Source organism: Mytilus californianus, unplaced genomic scaffold (genome assembly GCF_021869535.1).
Source record: "Mytilus californianus isolate M0D057914Y unplaced genomic scaffold, xbMytCali1.0.p SCAF_13, whole genome shotgun sequence".
NCBI lineage: Eukaryota > Metazoa > Mollusca > Bivalvia > Mytilida > Mytilidae > Mytilus > Mytilus californianus.
In genome coordinates, this window is record NW_026262615.1 from 27,989,510 (window position 1) to 28,011,318 (window position 21,809).

The 21,809-nt window shown below is 32.2% G+C and overlaps 1 protein-coding gene across 1 annotated transcript; it reads right to left on the bottom strand.

Annotated features, from left to right (window-relative positions):
• Window positions 1-3,149: 3,149 nt before the first annotated feature.
• On the bottom strand, window positions 3,150-16,830 carry LOC127723467 (uncharacterized). The gene is made up of 8 exons (XM_052230119.1): window positions 16,572-16,830; window positions 13,122-13,595; window positions 12,562-12,668; window positions 9,398-10,630; window positions 7,137-7,167; window positions 6,110-6,393; window positions 5,779-5,806; window positions 3,150-4,074 (listed from the first exon to the last, which is right to left on the bottom strand). The coding sequence occupies exons 1-8, from the start codon at window positions 16,594-16,596 to the stop codon at window positions 3,722-3,724; spliced, it is 2,535 nt and encodes an 844-aa protein (XP_052086079.1). The 5' UTR covers window positions 16,597-16,830; the 3' UTR covers window positions 3,150-3,721.
• Between the last annotated feature and the right edge of the window lie 4,979 nt (window positions 16,831-21,809).

The following is a 21,809-nucleotide window of genomic DNA, read 5'->3' on the forward strand; positions in this document are numbered from 1 at the left end:
TGCCTTCTTTTACTTTCTTTGGAGTTAATACAACAACTATCAGGAGGTTTTTGCACATTTGGATCCTTTTCAGAGCGAACACAGCTAAGCTAAGTCTTAGTTTATTATGATGAGGCTGACTTCATACAGGAACTTCTTAGGAAGAAAGATAAGACGTTAGCAATATCCTTTAACTTTACGTTCCGCTATATAGATAATGTTCTCTCACTAAATAATACAAAATTTGGTGACTATGTTGAACGAATCTATCCCATCGAACTAGAGATAAAGGATACAAAAGATACAGTTAAGTCTGCCTCATATCTTGACTTACATCTAGAAATTGACAATGAGGGTTGGTTGAAAACAAAACTTTACGACAAAAGAGATGATTTCAGCTTCCCAATTGTGAACTTTTCATTTCTATGTAGCAACATTCCAGCAGCGCCTACATACGGAGTGTATATCTTCAAATTGATACGATATTCCAGGGCTTGTATTTCCTATCATGATTTCCTTGATAGATGAATGCTGCTCACAAGGAAGCTTTTAAACCAAGAGTTCCAAATGATGAAGTTGAAATCATCCCTTCGTAAATTTTACGGACGCCATCACGAGTTGGTTGACCGTTATGGAATAACCGTTTCACAGATGATATCGGATATGTTCCTTATGTCGTAACTACAATACCCTTCCCTTTTCACGAATGTGACCTACCGAATTAGACTATTTACCGGATTTGTAATAACATAAGCAACACAACGGGTGCCACATGTGGAGCAGGATCTGCTTACCCTTCCAGAGCACCTGAGATCACCCCCAGTTTTTGATGGGGTTTGTGTTGCTTAGTCTTTAGTTTTCTATGTTGTGTCATCTGTACTATTATTTGTCTGTTTGTCTTTTTATTTTTGGCCATGGCGTTGTCAGTTTGTTTTCGATCTATGAGTTTGACTGTCCCTCTGGTAACTTTCGTCCCTCTTTTAGTCGTTCGTGCTGGTGAACATTAAAATAACGTGTTGGAAGGGTTAGTCTCACATAACATCCATAACATTTAAGTAAATATTGCATCTGCTGACAGTAAATGACAACATCAAGTTCACATTCATACTTTTATTTATGTGCATAAATCATATTAAATAGAAAATGAAATAAACAAAAAATGTTTTTGAACTCACATCTCCATTGTGTACATAATTTCATATCATATTTTCTTTTAAAAAAAACTCTACAAAAGAGTGTCAAAAATCATGCAATTAAAATGACAAAATTATATCAAAACTTAAAAAAGAAAAAAACTCAAATGTCAGTCTTTGATATTATTGTAAACGTTAATTTATGTGCTGATATAATTGTGTGAACGTAACGTCGTCCCCGGCAAATTTGACAGTTTCCGCTTTTGAGTTCATTCAAATGACATATATTGTTTTACGCTTTTTTCCCCTACATTTCAATAGTAACTGCTATTTACCTGTTTTGTAGCACTTAATCAATGTCAACTCGGATTAAATCCTGCTTACTTCCAAAATATACAATATTTGTGTACGTATTTATAGTGATAGACATGATTAACCTTAAATTTTAGCAACCTATTTCTTTAACGCAACGTTATTGTGTAATTTAGCGTATAAAAAGGGGATTTCCCACGGTAAACATGTTCATGATTTGGAACTGATCATTAGAGAATATAGTTAAATACATTCGACATACAGACACATATACAAAAACCCGTTGATCCATATTTATTGTACATTTTATTGTTGTATTGATAATATAATTTCTATTTCCTGAAGATAATTTAGTTATTATTTTGTGAGAAAAAACTGGCAAAAGTATTTTGTATCGATTGAATATCTAAAAACTATAGTTGAAATAAAGATTGAGAACAATCTTTACAAATATGAATTGTAGTAAATGCATAAATAGCTAATGCTGGTGAAATATATCACTAGGAAATATGTGAACAGTCTGTAGTGAATACTAATAACATATCAAATAGCCCATACATACAACAATACTTTCAATACCAATACAGATCCTTGCAAAATTACTTTGTCAAAGGAAAAAAATGAACAACTTCAAATCTTGAAATAACTAATGGATGAAAAGGATAAAAAAAACCTATATTTACAACATATAAAGTAAAATCACAAAAATACTGAACTCCGAGGAAAATTCAAAAAGGAAAGTCCCTAATCAAATGGCAAAATCAAAAGCTTAAATACATCAAACGAATGGATAACAGCTGTCATATTCCTGACTTGGTACAGGCATTTTCTTATGTACAAAATGGTGGATTGAACCTGGTTTAATAGCTAGCTAAACCTCTCACTTGTATGACAGTCGCATCAAATCCATTATATTGACAACGATGCGTGAACAAAAAAAACAGACACAATAGGTAAAAATGTCAAAAATATGGGTACTGTAGTCAACATTGTGTTATCATCTTAATCACTATAAAAACAAACAAATGTAACAAAGAAGCACAAAAAGGCATACATCAAATTTAAAATCCTCATTTTGCTTTTTTATTATACGATTTTATTTATCTATGTAAAATCCACCCATAAAGGCGTAGAATCGTGCGTTTGACGTCACACAGGTAGATATAAAATAATTCTGTCGTTCAAAGTATGAAGGGATACATAATACAGAGTCACGTCAAATGGATATCGCAAAAAACAGACTTTACAGTAAAAGTAATATTAATAAAGACAAATAAAAGAATACTATAACATGTTATTAAGATGATAAACAACGTCAGTACGCAGAATCTATACTTCAAGACCATCGTGTATTATTTGTGAAGTTGATATATTTGAATATTTATTAAAAAGGTCTTGGTACCTTCCGATGAACTTTTTTAGAAAAAGGACCAGACGTTCTTTGACATACCCCTGGTTCATCAACTTTCTGCTCAGACACTGGTGACGTTTTACAAAGTCTGAGTAGGGGCTGCAAGCTCTTGAATACCGAATAAGTTGGGAAATGTATATCCCATATGCAGGTGAAGTTGGTATATTGCTACTAAGGTGGGGGAAATTGATAATTTCAAACTTAAAATCGTCTCGTTTGTCATAGATTCTGGTACTGAGATGACTTTGTATGTCAAATTCGAGGTATAAGTCTAAAAATGAGGCGGAAGAAGCCGTGTCTGTTGTTTTTTTAAATTTCTAGTTCTGGGGGATATATTTATGAAACCCAATCAGAAAAGTTCGGATTGATAATGGAAAGAACATCATCAATATATCTGAAAGTGAAATTAAATAACCTGGCCTCTTTGATCTTCTTGTTTCTGACAAGTGTCTGAAGGAACTACGATTCATATGAAAATACGAAGAGGTCGGCAAGGAGAGGTGCACAGTTCGTTCCCATAGGAATGTCGACTATTTGTTGAAAAAGTCTACCTCCAAATTCAACAAATATGTTGTCAATAAGAAACTCCAGCATACTGATCACTTGTTCCTCTGTGTAGCATGTTTTACCCTTTTGTTCAATATCGATGTAGAACCTTGAAATCATACACTGATAGAACAAATATTATGATATACAGTTTAACTTTCAAAGAAGATCTTTACAAACTGACCGTATCTACCTTAAAAAAAATGCATTAACTAAAGCAATGAACCATGATTGACATGATGTTATGGTTATGTTTCCCCTGTCAAATTGACAACATGACTAAATAAATATCTAAAAAGCAAAAACAAAAAGAAGGAGGAAAAATCATGATATATTGAATTTAATTGTTTGCCTGATCTGATTTCAATAAATCATTCCATCCCCTTCCAAAATAATGTTGAGCAAAAAAATCAAGTCCTCCTTTGCCTACATTTTCCAGTGCAGATATTAGTCTGATAGTTGTTGGCTTTGTAGGGCATGATTGTTTCCATTTCTTTAGGATATCATAATTCCTTGTATACATCTTATTTGCTACACTAGCATTTTCAACGGAAATTGCTATTATATCATTGACTTTCAATTCCAATTCAACTCCCAGTTCAATGTAACAGTCCCCTATTTCATGAGATAAATCCTTCAGAATTGTTTGCAATGGCACATTTGTAAGTTTTGCAAGGCGTTCGCCACTGATTCCTGAAATTAACACAAAACAGAATTACTTAATAATCAAGCAACAACAGTAACATGGGATAAAAATTATTCAATAGTATGATAAAAAGCTCAAATGCAGGATATAGAAAGTCATTAACAACTAAAATACTGTATAGCTTTTGACAACTCCTTAAAAAAGTTGTTGAGCGCTGATTATCCATTTTATAAAAATCATGCTCATGAGATAAACCTTCTATAAAACTCTATACACATCCTACAGGTCATGGAGGCGTGAGAGTTATACAACGCAATTTCCAACTTATCTAACTTTGTAAGGTGACATAATTCCCGTAAAATAGTTGATTGGTACTGATTTTCTAAATGGTATAAAACCTTTACACATTTGATAAACCGTTGATATATATTTTTCATAAAATTGACATTTTGAAGGAATATAACTCATTAGAAAATAGATCGGCACTGATTGTTAAACTCATCCTAGATATTGCTAATATAAATTTAAAACTTTAGTAAACATTTTATAACTTTTTTCCAGAATTATACGTTTGAGAGTGCTGATATGACATAATAGGTTATATTACAGATCAGACGACTTTATTATTATCTAAAGTTTTTTTACATCGTGAAAACATCTAACTAGTGAGTTGAGGCACAGAAATATCGTATTCGTCAACGAAATCGTGAACGCTGACCGTAAAACGTATATAGTGTCCATCTCTCACATAAATATGTTAGAGCACTGTTTTTGTAGGGAGCAAACCCCTGTTTTAAAAGCAACAAAATAGTTCTTTTTCTAATCTAATTTAGTTAATAGTTTTGCGCAATTATTAATATTTAAATATAAATATATCGGATATGACAAAACACACAATTAACAGCGCATGGAGATGATTCATAGCATGACCGGTTTTGATCCTTCACGGACCTTCTTCAGAGGCAGAATTAATGTTTAAGATTTGAAGCCTTTTATAAGAATTTGTTATTACAACAACGTCATAAAACAAAACTAGTAGACGCCAGACATTTGAACTGTATGGACTCCTCTTTAGAAGGAAAGAAGAGCTTGATATATCATATATTTGTATAATTGCAAATAATGTTTAAATGTCCTTATTTTTTCGCTTTGTTATATTGTAGCGGGATATGCCATTAAACGTTTCCAGAGGTTGGAAATAAATTTCCCCCGTCAAATATGAGGCGACAAATAAGGAAACATGCTATCAACAACAATCTTTCGAGTTTTTCTCTAACATCATAAGCACGCTAAAATATGCGGGTTTTTTTAAATAGAAAAATTAAATTACGAGAAAGTTTTAAGATTACCCAAACATTTAGGTTTGAAAATTAACATATTACGAAAATTCAAATGATGAAATGAAGCAATACATCTGACGTGTAATCTTTTATTATTTTTTACATTTTTATAGAGATGATGGAATATTTCAACAAACTACAAAATTACCAATTTCAAATCTACTTTTGTTCTTAAATACCAACATATTTACGTATGTTGTATTTTATATTTTTCAAAGAACTTAAGTAGAACTACAACGTATCTTAAAGTGACAAAATGAAAATTCAATGTGAAACTGTATCAACCCTTTTTACATTTTTTTTAATTAAGCATCAATAAGCCATAATCTTTGGCAGCATTAATATCAAGCTAACCAGCAACAGATCCGAAAAGAAAGAAAATCAAACATTTAATTCTTCAAAAGTACTCACGCAATAAATCTGACTTCTGTCTTATAGCCTACAATTGAGAAATAAAATTCAGTAGCATAAGCTTTTAATTATGCATAAAGAAAATGATACATAAAAAATGATAACAATTTTCTTACAATATTCCTTGTAATATTACCAGTATGTAATTACTTGATTAAAACAGTTTAATCTCTTCAGTGGTGAGACACCCCACCAAGAAACAACAAACATAAAATGACCATCTTGAAAAAAAACACCTAAAAAGCAAATTAAAATAAAGACAAAAAAAAAAGCACTTAACAAACAAAGAAAAATTAACTCCGCGAGAAAAATCAAAATACAACACACTCACATGGCACAGAATATGCTGTCGTTGCCAATTCATATCTGATCTAATTAAACCTTGCAGTAAATCTGTAAATGTCGGATACACTGTGTTTGATTTCCAATAATGTAAAATCATGAAGATTATATGAACAGGATCTGGTTTATACAAGAATATATGATTTTGAATTATTCTTTCTGAAACTCCTATATGTGATGCAAAAGATAAAAAATCATCAATTCCCATATTTTGAGCAAAATGCAGAAGTTGTTTGTCTGTTGGTTCCCTCTTCAATTCTTCTTCTGTCAAACCTATTGAGACAAATAGTTATGTAACTTCCAAACGATATAAAAGCAAAATTGGTGTTCAAAGTAAACTAAATGTTATGAATATGTTTAACGTGTTTAAATGATAACAAATAACTAACATAAAATGATCTTGATTGAACTTCAAGTCTATGACAATCGTTGAGGCTTATTGACTGACTGACTCATTCTTCCACTACCTCTATCAACATAACTAAGTAGATTCAAATCACATTCTCATCCACTAAATTGCAAACATACTGGAAATGTGGTTTAGCAAACGCAGCGATATTTACTATTGAATACAACAATAATTTAAACTTGTTGTCACCATTTTTACTTCCAAATCAGTAGGATATAAGTTTGTTTTTTTTTTGAAAAAGGTCTTTGAATCTTCATTCATAATTACGTTCTATAGATTTACATTTTTGAAGAGCGTCCAACGGTCAGGAAATCTTATCAGTAATTAACTTTAGTTATATATTTATGTTTCATTGTCCGGTGTTCAATATGGTATTCATATTAGATTTGTTAAAGGTCTCCGTTTTATGTTTCAGTTTTTCTAAACCTAAAATGATTGCGAGATTGACATTGTTCAAACACTTATCTATCGTTGAACAATGTATGATGTCATATATTGTCTAGTTGTTCCATGTGCTGTTTGAACACTGTTTCATGGAAGTATACAAGACATCTACTTTAATCTACATATATATTATCAAATATTATGTTAAATATACTGTACTTACCAGGGCAAGTTTCAGAGCAACCAAAATTTCTCTAAAATTAATAAAAGATATTATCATGTTACAATAGAAACAATCAAACGTTTTGGTTGGATATTGTTAACATTTTCTATGTATTTAATTAATAAAACAAAAGGTAAGAGTTCATATCTTACACCATAAACTATTCTCACGAAGATGTTAATAGCGAAAAGATCTTGTAATTCATTTGGTTTGTTTGTTTCTTAGGAAACATTGTTTTAACCATAGCCTTAGTAAAGTCTGAATCACTCACCTCATTTATTTTGATACTTTAATTCCACTTTTTGTGATCACAAATGTTTTCTTGTGAGATTTTTTTTTCAAATACAAGTATATAGCCCTCCAAGTGTGTTCAAGGGAAATAGTTAAGACGGTAAAATTTCGTTTTCTTCTAGTACCCTCCTCATCTGCCTCCTGATCTGTCTGATAATTATCGCAATATTAATATCCAATAAAATATAGAATTTGGGTCATGCTACTTGAAAGGATACTTGTAGATTTTTGAAGTTTCCGCCATTCTACTTTTGTCAGTATGATAAACAAAAAAAATATTTGGGCAAACATTCTCAATTAAAGGGAGTAATTCTTCCAAAGAGTCAATTGGAGTTAATTGGAGTTCGGTATATTTGTTATTTTACTTTTTGCCTGTTTGTACATCTATTGTTCTGCTCAATTTGCTATACGGTTACTATCTGATTCACTTATAGATACATATGTCAGGCTTTCAGGAAGTTTTTATTACAACTTGCTGCACTAACTTCTCCATAAGAATTTATTTTAAAACGTAAAGAAGGAGTATGATACAAGCATTCTTTTTTACTTATTATAAGCAATAACCATAATAGTGAATATCTTCAAGCCTTTAGAAATTATCCAAATTATATTGATAAACGAAGAAGAGTCATTTCCACTATATAGATAATTTCCTTTCACTAAATAATCTAAATAATTCAAAGTTTATGTTGAACGCATCTACATGTATCCCATCGAACTTGCATTGAAATAAAGAATACAGATACAGTAAAGTCTGCCTTATATCTTGATTTATATCTTAAAATTTACTATGAGGGTCGGTTGAAATCCATTCTTTACAACATATGGGAAGATTTCAGCTTCCCAATTGAGACCTTTACGTTTTTATGTAGCAAAATTCCAGCAGCGCCTACATACTGTGTATGTATATTGTATCTTCCAGTTGATACGATTTTCCAGAGCTTGCATTTTCTATCATGACTTTCTTGATATATGGCCATGGGTGGCTGCTTACAAGGAAGCTACTCAACCAAGGGTTAAACGGGGTGAAATTAATGTAATCCCTTTGAAAATTTCGAGGACGCCATCACAACTTGTTTGATCGTTATGGCATATCTGTTTTACGGATGACGATGGATATGTTCCAATTGTCGGAACGACAATCCCGTCCTCATTCGTCGTATTTGAAATAACAAAACTATACTTAACACCAAGTTTGTACTCACTTTAACAACACGAGGGTGCCAAATATGGAGCAGTATCTGCTTACCCTTTCGGAAAACCTGAGATCGCCCCGGTTTGTGGTGGGGTTTCTGTTGCTTAGTCTTTATTTTTCTCTGTTGTGCTTTGTATATTGTTGTTTGTCTGTTGATCTGGCGTTGCCATGGCGTTGTCAATTTTCATCGACTTAATAGTTTGAACTTCCTTTTGGTGTCTGCTGCATCTCATTTTTATACACTTTAGGAGAGGCATACTACTTGTGTGATGTAACTTTTATGTCATACATATATCCAAATTGTACATAAATATGTACCACTTAGATAAACTAGATACTAGTCAAGGGCTAACCAACATATATGTTTTACCCACGTCAACAAAATTGAATAAGATAGCTTGTACCAGAAACTGCTAAGACCTTGTCTCATGTCTAAATACTAATGACAAGATGTAAAAAAAAGTCGAAGCTCTTATGGAAATATAAAAGACAAATTCAAATATACAACCTCTGACATATTACAGACTAATTTAAAATAAACATCTACAGGATATAATTTGTTAGATTTATAATTCCTTTAGAATTTTGAATTCAAGTGGCTATTCATGCTTTATCCTTGTGTGGGATACTTTTTCTTAATGATGACATTTTCGTATTCGTTTTAAGTAGGTATTAAAAATCTCAAACACTTCATTCATTTTATCTGTTATTAAATTCAAATACCTTATAACATCAAGTGAACAAAATTATATTTCTTATTTCTATTAGAAATTACCTCATCAAAGATCCAACTTAGGGGAAGTCTTGTTTCATGGTGCTTCTGTTTTTGATACTCACAAGTCCACTTGCTTCTCTTTATAGCTTCTTCTACATCTATAACGCACAGTTTATCCTGGCAAACAAAACCAATTTGTTTTGAAAATAATTTTGATTTGTCCAGATTTGATTTTTTACAACTTTCGAAGGTGTTGTAATAAAAAAACACAATTTTGTATAACGCAGATGTAAGACACTCTTGAATACTGGCTGTAATATCTCTAGGAATCACACGCTGATTAACTAGGTACAAGATAATTGTGTTACCCTCAACACGAATAAGAAGTTCATTATGTTTATCAATATAAAGGACAGCCGAATTATAGAACAAAAGAGATTTTCCACCTTTTTCGCAGACAGGCCATATATTAACTGCAGCTCCAATAAAGTGAAATGCAAGTGCTGGAGGAACCACTGGCAATGCAAGTTTATATGCCAAACATATTCTTTCTTCTACATTCCAGTTTCTGATATATTCGTCAAAATAATGAGGATCTGTCGCTGTAACCATGCATGGAACATAAAAAGAAAAATCTAAGTCTGATTGATTATCTCGTACTGGTTTAATTATAATGTCTAGGTGTACTAACAGCTGTATAACAAAGTCTTTGAACTCAATTGATGGCAGGTCTTTCTCGTACTTTTCATCTGACCAAATTTTAAGTAGATCAGACTTCCTCAATTTTCCACTTCTTTTTAATCTTTTTAGTATACATTTATGCGCTTCTAGCCAAAACATTTCATCTGTTATAAAAGATCTTAGAATATTGACCAGAGTTGTTGGCTGTACAATGACAAATTGATTCAGTCCTGGGTCATCGAAATACAAAATCTTTCCTGTTCTGTGTTGATGCTTTAGCAATCCTGTAAGTTGAGATTCAGTTAGTGCCAAATCGTTGTTACCTTTATTTATATCTTCTATTTGTGCCGTTTTGATTATGGTAGCCCTCTTACTTCTCATATCATCTAGCTGTAATAAAAGTGGAACCCATGCCATTGGTATTCGTTCTTTCCATGTTGGTTGTGTCATGGCCAAATTAACCAATCTGTCTTTTAATCTATCTATTTCAGGATCATTTACATCGGTTGCATTGATGAAAAAAAGATCATTGTACTGTAGGTGGTTTTTCTTGTTATGTCCTTTAAAGTGATCATCTAACTTCTTTTTAAGTTCTTCACGTCGTTGATTGACCTTCAAAAAGGGAATTATATAATGTTTACTTTTATCAAAAACCTATATCAACAATTAATTATTTATGGCACTTTCGTTTTGACATGAGATATCATTGATTTGTTCATTTTCAGTAAATTTACTGTTGATAAATTTTTGAATTTATTGAACCACTAAAGTTTGTTCTACCTCCAAGCATATGTTGCCTCCAACATTTTTGGCAAAAACTTGCGGTTTTTTCGGCTTTTTAATACTCTTCAGTTGTGTATTTGATTTGATTTTTTCTAACTGTTTTGTCTCGAGTGCCATTGATGAGTCTTATAAAGACAAAAGGCGCTACCAGTTACCAATTTTTGTATCATGCTATCTTTGATGGGTTTGTTTACATTAATCTAATAACTCAGTCGAAAATAAGAATGTTGCTATTCTGGGTCAAGAACCTGTTTGTTTTATCTTTATATTTCAATAATTTCTATCTTTTGATTGTTATGTACAAATTTTTGTTACCGTTTCTCTGAAACACACATATGGCGTACTAAATTATGAGCCTGGAAACTTTGGTGAGTTTTTCCCTACAGTAACAGCTATTTGATTGAATTTCATTATAAAATTCTAGTATCTCCACTTTGTTTATAAAGTTATTTTCTTTACAAAGTCAGCGTTATCCGAAATTGGTTTCATAAACAATTTAGAATAAATTTAGGATTTTATCATAGTGTGAATGAACGTAGTATGATTGAATTTTCGTTATTTAGGATGATAATGTTTAACATATGTATCAAATAAGCTTAACAATATCAATATTCCATGCAAATGAAATAAAGTTCAGATACAAACATGAATACATAATTATTCAATACCTAAATATAATTGAACAATACACTTTATTTGAGAAAAAATATTAAAACCACAAAAACTTAATTTTGACAAATGCACAGGTCATATAAACCTTTCAAGACAGACATGCACTCTTAAAATCATTGCATACACCAAATACGGTTGACGTTTTTCATTATATCATCCATCTGATAAATAGTCTAACTACAAATCCGTACATTGACCTATGAACCAAGAACATGAGGTCAAGGTAAGATTAAACTGACCAAATTTACCTCCTACAAGACATGTAAAGCGTGAAATTACTTACAAAACAATTTTCCATACATTTTGTTTTTCAAAGAAGAATAAAGAGTTAGTTTGCGCTGAATATTGAACTCGTCAAAACCTTGCTGATACAAACCTTTCATATCAATTTCATAAAAATACGACTTTTGATGTAAGAATTTGATGCTTACAGTGCAAATTTGTATAAATATTATTTCCAAGGGATATAACTCGTGTCTAATTAAGAGTTCAGTACCGGTTTTCAAATTTGGACAAACTTTGTCATATGAACCTTTGATGTAAATTCCATAAAAAATCATACAACATGTACAAGAAATGTAGGCTTAAGAGGGCTTGCATTTTTTTCGATATAATTTATATTTCAAAGAAATTTTACGTCACTGATCTAAAGCTTTGTTTTTTTCTGCTTTATTCATTCTTCTAATATAAATGTTAATGTGGATATGTATGAATTCCAGTACAAATAATATTCATAGAACAATGATTTACTGACTCTATCTGTAAGAATATCAAGCGAGGCCACTAGAGCGAGGCCACTAGAGCGAGCTCGTAATCTAGCTGTTTAAGTCAGTATAAAAAGATACCATATCATTTTTCTTTTTATAGACAATTTGTCTTTCCAAGATGTTTTTCGGATAGAATATGAAACTACATGAAGTAGTGGATAAAAATTCTGTTTTAGCATAGACAAATTGCGATAGTTGTTCGTTTATATGAATGACGTCGCGTGCAATGCATTGATAAATTGACGCGGATGGACATGAAAATCTTTCCGTTGCTATGTATACAGTTTGCATCTTGTTCAAAGACAAAGAGTTATAACATACTTTGACTACTTTGTCTTTGTGAGTGGCTACAAATACTATCTGTGGCATCCCATCATCAGGTTCTGAACAGTAAGTCAATATGAAGTTTACCCAGTGCTGCAGAATAGCTGTAATAATTCATTTTCATAATTATCAATTATAAACATACACAATCAAAACAAAGGTTTCTCTGAGACAAAAGTATATACACAGCATGAAATTAAAAAGGATATGTCGAAGAGGACAATAAATGAACTAGACATTTGATCTTTGGTAGATAGCTATCTCATTGGCAATTAAACCACATATCCTATGTTTATATAGTGATAATTAAGAAGCCTCCACGGCTATTATGCACGTATCTCTAATCATAACCCTGATAAATTTAATACAAATGTTTCATAAAAATAATCATTGGGTATCATAAGTCTGAAAAACGGGATTTGATGTTTGCCCAAGACATAGTTTAGACTATATCTTATATCAATTGTTTAGAGATAACAGGGTGGTGATGGAAAAAGTTAATCCCAGCTGACTAAGACCTCAACGTGATTGTTTTATATAGATACGATATTGCTTACATCTGGTTGTAACATGACTATTGTTGTATTCCTCCTTTAATTCTGTGTCCATGTCTTTACTTCCATCAAACATTAAAAGAACTATACCTCGATGTCGTATAAAGAGTTGATGGGTCATATCAAAAGCAGTTTGTCCGCCGAAATCAACAATATCTGTAGGTGCTATTTCCATTCTATATTCACCTTTCCTAATTTGTTCTAAGATTTCTTCCTGAATTTGTGATGGTAAAAATGATGTTGGATTACTGCTGATTGGAATTTTAAATTCAGTTCTTGAATTAATTTCTGCTTCACGTTCAGCGTGACTAAGAACTACTCTTGGGCTTGATTCAGTTACTTCAATATCCTCCAATGTCGAACCATTATGAGGGGGTAAATGAATAACATCAGTTTCCAGATCAGTCCAATCCATGTCTGCAGTAACTGTTGGCTTCCCACAGATCACTTTTTCATAAATATCACTATGATCATGACCTATCAATTGAAACAAAAAGATCAAACTTGTGATGTTTATATTGAAAAGGCAAACATTGTTATCTCCGAAAATAACAAGAACTCATCATATATAAAAGGCTTATAGTTTTGTACGCCAGATGAGCGTTTCTTCTACAAAACACCAATTGGTGACGCTCGAATAAAAAAGTAAAAGAAGGCCAAATAAAGAACGAATTTGAAGTGCATTCAAGAACCAAAATTCCGAAAGTTTCTGCCATATACTTAGATCTTTAGATACCACAACAGTCGTATAATTTGTAAATCTACCAATTGTATCCTATTCCCGTTTGTCACATGTTGACTGAGTGTTGATTTGCATAGTGGTTATTTCATACATATCAGGGGATACAATGTATTTACCTTGTCGACCCGACCGGTCATACTCGGTCTCGTTCTAGATGATTCATTTCTGTGATGATTATAGACTTACACAACCTGAATTTAGTAACTATGACCTTCCCCTTAGATCAACTGAACCCGAAATCATTAGGAACCTTCTTATTAAAAACTGATGTTGTGAGTTCGAATCCGGCACGTGGCAGGTGCGTTCGACTCCAATATTAATTGAATGGTGTTGTCAGTTTTCCTACCCAAGTTCGTAAGTTCTCCCTGGGCATTCCGGTTTCCTCCACCAATAAAAAGTGACCGCCTCAAATGGCACAATTACGCTAAAAGTAGCTTTCAACATCAATCAATCAATCAATCAATTAATGAAATGCTACCACATATATTAATTTAAAGTTACAGTATGCAGTATTTGGTTAAGTATCCATAAACCTCCAAGTATTTGACTTTCTGTAGTAGAAGTTGGTAGTACAATAAATGGTTCAGTATTTAGTCTTATCCAACAACAACAAAACATCATTTCGATAAACGAATAAAATCAGAGGTGTTAAAGGGAACAGCATGTGAGTAAAATTTGATTAAAGTTTAACAAAATCATACAAAGGTGTTCAGGAACCGACGCGGATACAAAATCGAGCAAGAGGAATAAAGAAACGAATAGACACCCCCATCACTATATATCACAAAAAAAACTAGTAAGATTGAAATTGATACCATTGTTAGGAAAATTAACGTTAATTAAATGCTTTAGGTTTAATTAAAGTGCTTGTAGGCATTGAGGGGCAAATATTGCTCTCATTTTGCAATATGAATTTAGAATAAAGATTTGTTTTGTATTTAGTAATGGACGATATTTAGACCATTTATAAATTGCATGACATTGGCTGAAAATGATCAAACATATGTTCACCTGACTGCACTTTGTCGTTGAAATATTCAAAAGTAGAGATAAGGTCTAGAAAATATAAATCTCAAGCCAGTAAGATTAGGTGTATAATTTCATTTCATGCAATCATTTTCCCAAAACATGTAAAAAGATTAATTGTTTTTTATTTTGATATTTTAAAAACTGGCGTTTTCAATAGTATCTATTGGAAGAATATATTGTTAATAATAGAATCAGTTGTTTCAGGAATTGTTTGTCAATGATTATTATTTATGCATTTTCAGTTTTGTAAATGTTATAAGCAAAATATCAATATGACAGCCACACAGATTCTCAATTTTTGATTTGTTTTATCAAAAGCCAATTTTGGAAAATGTATAAACTATTTTAACTGCCTATATATAAAAAGAGTATAACAAAAATACCGAACTCGAAGGTAAGTTTAAACGAGAGAAGTCTATAAAAGCTGACATAGTCAAACGTTAGACTATATCAACCAACGGAACGAATGGAAAACAACTGTAATATTCCTGACATGGTACAGCCATTTTCCAAAGATGACATACAAATAAATCTGACAAAGACGCAAAAAAAATGTTATTGTAGTTGATAGTTGATAGTTAATCTGACAAAGACGCCTGGACTAACAAAAATGTTATTGTAGTTGGTAGTGGATACAGTCTATTTTAAAACATAATGCAGTACTATAAAGTACAAATTAAGTAAAATATGAAAACAAGGGTAAACGAGATGAAAAAAACAATAATATAACACCATCTTCCGTCCAAATTGCAACTGTAGACCTAATTCCACCAGGAACGTCTAAAGCCAAAAAAACCGATAGCTGGATGCACACATACCGAGTTCTTCAAGAGTCATACGTCCAAACTCTAGTCCATGTTGTAATATTTGTGAATTAGACGCTGAATGTTTATCTAATATGTCTTTGTTCTATCCGATGAACTATTTAACAAAAAGGACGAGACCTTTTTTTTGGCAAAACCCAGGCTAATTAATTTGTTGCCACGACACTGATGACGCTTTATAAAGTATAAATAGCAGCTGCAAGCTCTTGAATATTGCATGATTTGAGAAATGTATACACCAAACGCGGGTGAAGTAAGTATATTGCTGCTATGATGAAGAAACTTATAATTTCAAAATTGAAATCATCTTGTTTGTCATTATAGACTCTGATACTGAGATGACCGCTGTAGACAAATTCAAGATATATGTATGGAAATGAGGCGGAAGTAGCTAAAACTGTGTTTTCATTATTCTCTAGTTCAGGAGGATGTATTAATGGTATCCAATCAGAAGACTTTCTTTTTTACAAATATCTCAAGGAACTCCTACTCACATGGTAATAAGTAAAGGTCGACCAGAAGTGGTGAACAGTTGGTTTCCATAGGAATGCCAACAACCGGATGGACAATTTTACCTCCAAATTCAACAAATAAATTAAGATGAGATCAAAGAAAGAAGATTCATCACATTGAAGTTTGGAAAATGAACATTTTGTCATGTTGGGTCCTTAGAAAGCTTTGTATACGGGATTGATTTGTTCACTGGTTAAGACCATACAGTTACATATAATTGCTTACATTATTTCCTGCGTTCCCTGGAAGAAGGTTGTCGAATAGGTAATCATACCCCATTTCGTATTGTTTATAATATTTGCATTTAACATTGTTAAGAATTTTGAGTTACGAAGTTAGAATTACCTCTATTTCTAGGCAAAGGTATCATCTTCTTATCTTTAATATGAATTCCATTTCGTCCAAACCATATTTCAAGTCCATTAGTTGAGTCCCATACTAGTGGTATCTTTATATCTATCAGTATACTTGCCAAACTTGTTTTGCCTACATTACAGGGACCAGCTAAGAATAAGCGATTTTCATAGGAAGTAAAATGGCCCCTGGATAATAGCTGTTGGAATTCAGAGTTTTCTACATCTAGTAGTGCAGTAACATCATTATCTAACAATATGGTAAGAAAATAAGTGTGTAGTATATCATTGTTTGATAGATGAAACACAACTTAGTTCTATAAACTAATTACATTTTGAATCTTTCAGTGCACATAATTTTCTTCTGTGTTTCGACATAAAGTAAATTATGAATTCACTGAGCAATTGATTTTGGAGATTGAATTGGCTAGTTTCGACAGATCTGCAGAGCCAGTAAATAATAACCGAAGTAATAGGTAGAGCTTATTGTAGACACTGATTGTCATATTCAGCAACCCCCAAGGGTGACTGGGGAATAGAAGTATGGTCACCATTGGTCTTCCTCCGACCTGCATTAAAACCCTTGCTAAAGTGGGGCGTCCGTGTGGCTGTGCGGGATGTACAAATTTGCAGCCACGTCCGGTCAGAATGGGGACGTTAAATCCGATGCCTCGTGTAAAGAGAGTGCCATGCTCTTTTCACGTAAAGAACCCTTGCAACAACTCTTTGAGGGGTCCGTAGGTGACCTGTTGCAAGGCTAAATTTCTGTCCCTATCCAATATTCCCTCATTTCCCGTGGCAGTTTAAATTTTGCCGACCTTAACCCTGGACACCTCATATTACAGAGCCTTCCTATTGTATTCATTGTTAATTTGTTCTCGTCCTGAATACGCCTGAAATATTTGCCACTGGACGATAAGCAACCAACAATCAATCAATCAATCAATCCTATTCAGCATGCAAAGATAATAGAGTTTTAGGTTTTATGTAGTTTTTTATTATATAATTGTAGTTTCTGAACAACTATAATATAAACATGATAAAAGTTACATCTTAATTATTAGCATATTGTTTGTAACGTATACATTTGTTTGTCTCACATGACACATAGCATAAACCAATTTTCAGCAGTGTTAATTTGTTAAATAAACTCACCAAGAACGTTGGCTTTCTGTTGTAGAGATACCTTTTTTTTAATTTTACAAAATGCCTGTTTTTCTTGGAAGTCCTGTAATGACAAAACTAGATGATGAAATGACATACTTTTTAAAGAAACGTGGAAGATTTGAAAGGATATTATTCAAACTCATACGTCAAAGACATACTGACAACACCATGGAAAACATCGCAAAACGATGAAAGAACAAAAAAGTATACAACGCTAAACATCGAAAACTAAAATTGAAGCATCACGTACCCGATCAAAAAAATCGAGGGTGAACTCAGATACTCCAGAAGGTTAAACAGATGATGCTCCAAATGTGGCCTCCGTCGTGTTGCTCATTTTCAATTGTCATAAATCCAACAAGAAAATACAAATCCAGGGAAAAACAGAGGGAATCGCTTACCTTGTAGACGCACCTGGTATTGCCTCTGTTGGAGTTCATGCAATTCCCGCAGTTTTTTTTTATCTAGATTTTTATCTTCTTGCTGGATTTTTGAAATTTGAACATATGTAAAATGCTGTTGCTACGGAATTTCTTTCAAGATCTTTCAACCCACATCATTTATTTAAGTTCCTTCTTCCTACTTTTTGGACAATACTAGTATTTAAATAATTTAATTATGATGATTTTATTGATAATTGATAATTAATTATTTTGAGTATCAAAATCTGCTTTCTGAAACAGAGTTATACCTTCAAAAGTTGCTGAAAATTGTTTAAATCAGTGTGAACAAATTAAAAAACATTAAAACGGTAAAATATCAAGAGGCAAAGGCAACAGATTTTCAAGAAAAAGCTGTTTGGTAGTAAAGTGCATAAACTGGAAAATGGTTTGATACATAATTCAATAAACTTTTCCAAAGCAAATATTCACTAAATATTTCTTCATTTGAAATAAAGACATTCCTTTGTTGCGGGAAAGTATCACACAGAAAGATCAAAGGCAAATTTAGGGGGAAAAAATGTTTCTCTTATTCAATGTTTGGATACAATAATAAAGTGTATAAATCTGTAAAATTGCAAATTTGCGTCACCTTTAGGCTTTATAATATGGTCACTTAACCAACATATATGTAATGATGATGTTAGAACATCAAATAAAGGCAACAGTAGTATACAAGTGTTCAAAAGTCATAACTCGATTGAGAGAAAACAAATCCGGGTTGCAAACTAAAACCGAGGGTAACACATCAACTATTAGAGGAAAACAAAAGAAAAACAGGAACACTGAAGTGCAACAAAAACAAACGCCAACATACATAGAAACGAACTATTTGATAACAACTGCCATATTCCTGACTTTGTACATGACATTTTAAGAAAAAAAAATGGTAGGTTGAACCTGGTTTAATGGCTAGCCAAACCTCCCGCTTTATGACAATGTTAAAATATATCGCTAAAATGACAATAATACGTGATAAAAATACAGCACAAACACACGCAAGAACATTCATCACAGAGAAACGCACAAAAAAATAATATAAAAGTCGAAACAACATGCAAACCGTGGAACAACAACAAACATAGTCCATCAACGACAGACACCACAGGATATCAGAAACAATGACGCGCTTACGTAAATTACATGCAATCTCGAACTTTATACAATTATTTTCACAATATTCGTCCAAACAGTTTTCACGACAATGATGGTTTTGAAATGCAATATTATAATTATTTGGACTACAAACGATAAGACATAACACATTATCCAACCGAAACCATAACAGAAACATCAAAATAAATACATGAATGTTAGATGTAAACAATAAAGAGACACGTCGTATAGCAATGCAAATTCACAATCATTATAACAGTCATATTCGGGTAGATGACAATGATGGTATTGAAAGGCAATTTTATAATTATTTGGACAACAAACGATAAGATATAACACATTATTCAACCGAAACCATAACAGAAACATCAAAAATAAATACATGAATGTTGGATGTACAAAATACCGAGACACGTCGTATAACAATGCAAATTCACACTCGGTATAACAGTCATATTCGGGAATAGGTCATGTTCGGTACTTAGCAGACAGACGACATAGATGTTAAAACACAATCTAACAATGTCTAAGACGTGGTAAAAATGTCATTAGTTAGTTTAGACACAGACACATCGTATAGATCAACCAATTCGTGATGGTGTCCATAAAATTTACGGAGTGATATTTTAATCTTTCCTCCTCATAACTCTGTTGAAGCAGTTTCTGCGAAAAGGCAAGAATTGCAATTACTGCAAATTTGAGTATATAATGAGAATCGTTTTGTAAATAACCATGGCATGAAAATATCAAATCTCCTTTCTTTAAATACATTTGGATGCAAACAATGAAGGAAGAACTCGACCATTGTTATTTTGTATTGATGCAAGATCTTTATAGCTTTACAACAGGTATTGCTTTTATGCAGTTTACATTGCTCAAAACCTTATGGTGTGAGGTTTTTTTTTATTGATGTCTCATTGACGTAAGTATATACAAAGGGTATTAAAAAAATTATATCAAACAATTAAAAATTAGTAGTTCTTTAAATAAAAGTGACCAAAGTGTTATGCGTCGGACAAGCACACGGACGGACGTAATCTAGTATACCTCCTTCTTTCAGAACGGTGGTCTACTAAACTTACAATGACCGACATACAGAATGGCAGATTGCAGTAATTAATATTCACCTACTTATGTCAGTTGAACAAAAAATTGAAAATAATGTGTATAAATTTTCTTTACCTTGAAAATCTGAATTATTAGAGATAACTTCTTTTTGTCTGGAATTTTAGGGCTTCCCTCCGCTACTTGGCATGGTGTTTGACCCTGGAGTAACAAAATTACTATTTGATTTCATTCAATTATATCTATAAGTAACAGAGAAAACAAAATGTATTTCCTATGAAACATTTCTGTCTCATATGTCATGTTCGCAAAATCCATGTTGTGCAAGGCGAAACCCCAATAACCAATGTGATAAAAACGTAAATATGTAGGTGCTCAACTATAAATAGTTGTCTGTCAAAAATCTCTTTCGTTCTAATGCGAAACATGAGTTTTCGGTCATTAAAAACATTGTTGTGTCCAAAGATTGGCTTTAAATGCATTATGTTAGATGTTTAACATTTTTTATTTTTCAGTGGTTGTCTAATTGCTGTTTTTGTGTAATTTGGAAAACGTTTTGTTGATGGGATGTATGTGATTGTTTCTGCTTAATTCAACAATCTCAACGTATTATTAAAATGAAAAGTTTACATATTTAGAGCGCAAGACTATGTTTATTGTTTTGTTTTAGTTTTGGTTGTTTTCTCATCCTCATCAACGTATACCAACTTCTCTTTTTATAGTCCTACCAAGGGGAAATTTAACTTTTAAGTGATAAAAGAACAACAACTAATGTGGAATTTGAACAAGTATGTAAAACATAATTAAGTAAATGAAGCGTTGAATATAGCTCAGTGACTGGTTTCTGTTGAGTGCTGCTATTACCCTCGAATTGTATTGCTCAACTGGAACGAAACTACAAGTTCATTTGTTAATTCGCATGTTATGGCTTTATACTAAATATTTAATCAACTTTATATAGGCAATTCCTAAATATGTTTACGAAAACTTATATTTTCACGCAAGTGCGTATTTTCATGGGTTACAATTTCAGCAAAAATCTATTTACTGCAAAGCACTTTGAAGTTTACGTGTAACTTCTTATGATTTGACTATATGCAATAACTATCTTTGACAGACGGAGGACTAACAGATTGTCGTAAGTAGTGGACTAATAATACGTACAATTGATACAAACATATAAGAATAAATTCACAATTATACTCTTGAAATTACCATCTCTGTGGTGCAGTGTTAAGACTTACTTCGACAATAGTAATTCAAAATTGACCCCAAAGCAAACTTTAATCTCTTTTAATGGTCAATTAAAACCAATTAATATATCAAATCTTATCGTTAAATTAAATGCTAAACGCAATCTTATTATTTGTGGAATAGGATATTGGTGATAGATCTTAGATAGTAGCTGAGTCTGTTCAATCTATTAACAACATTTTTAGACA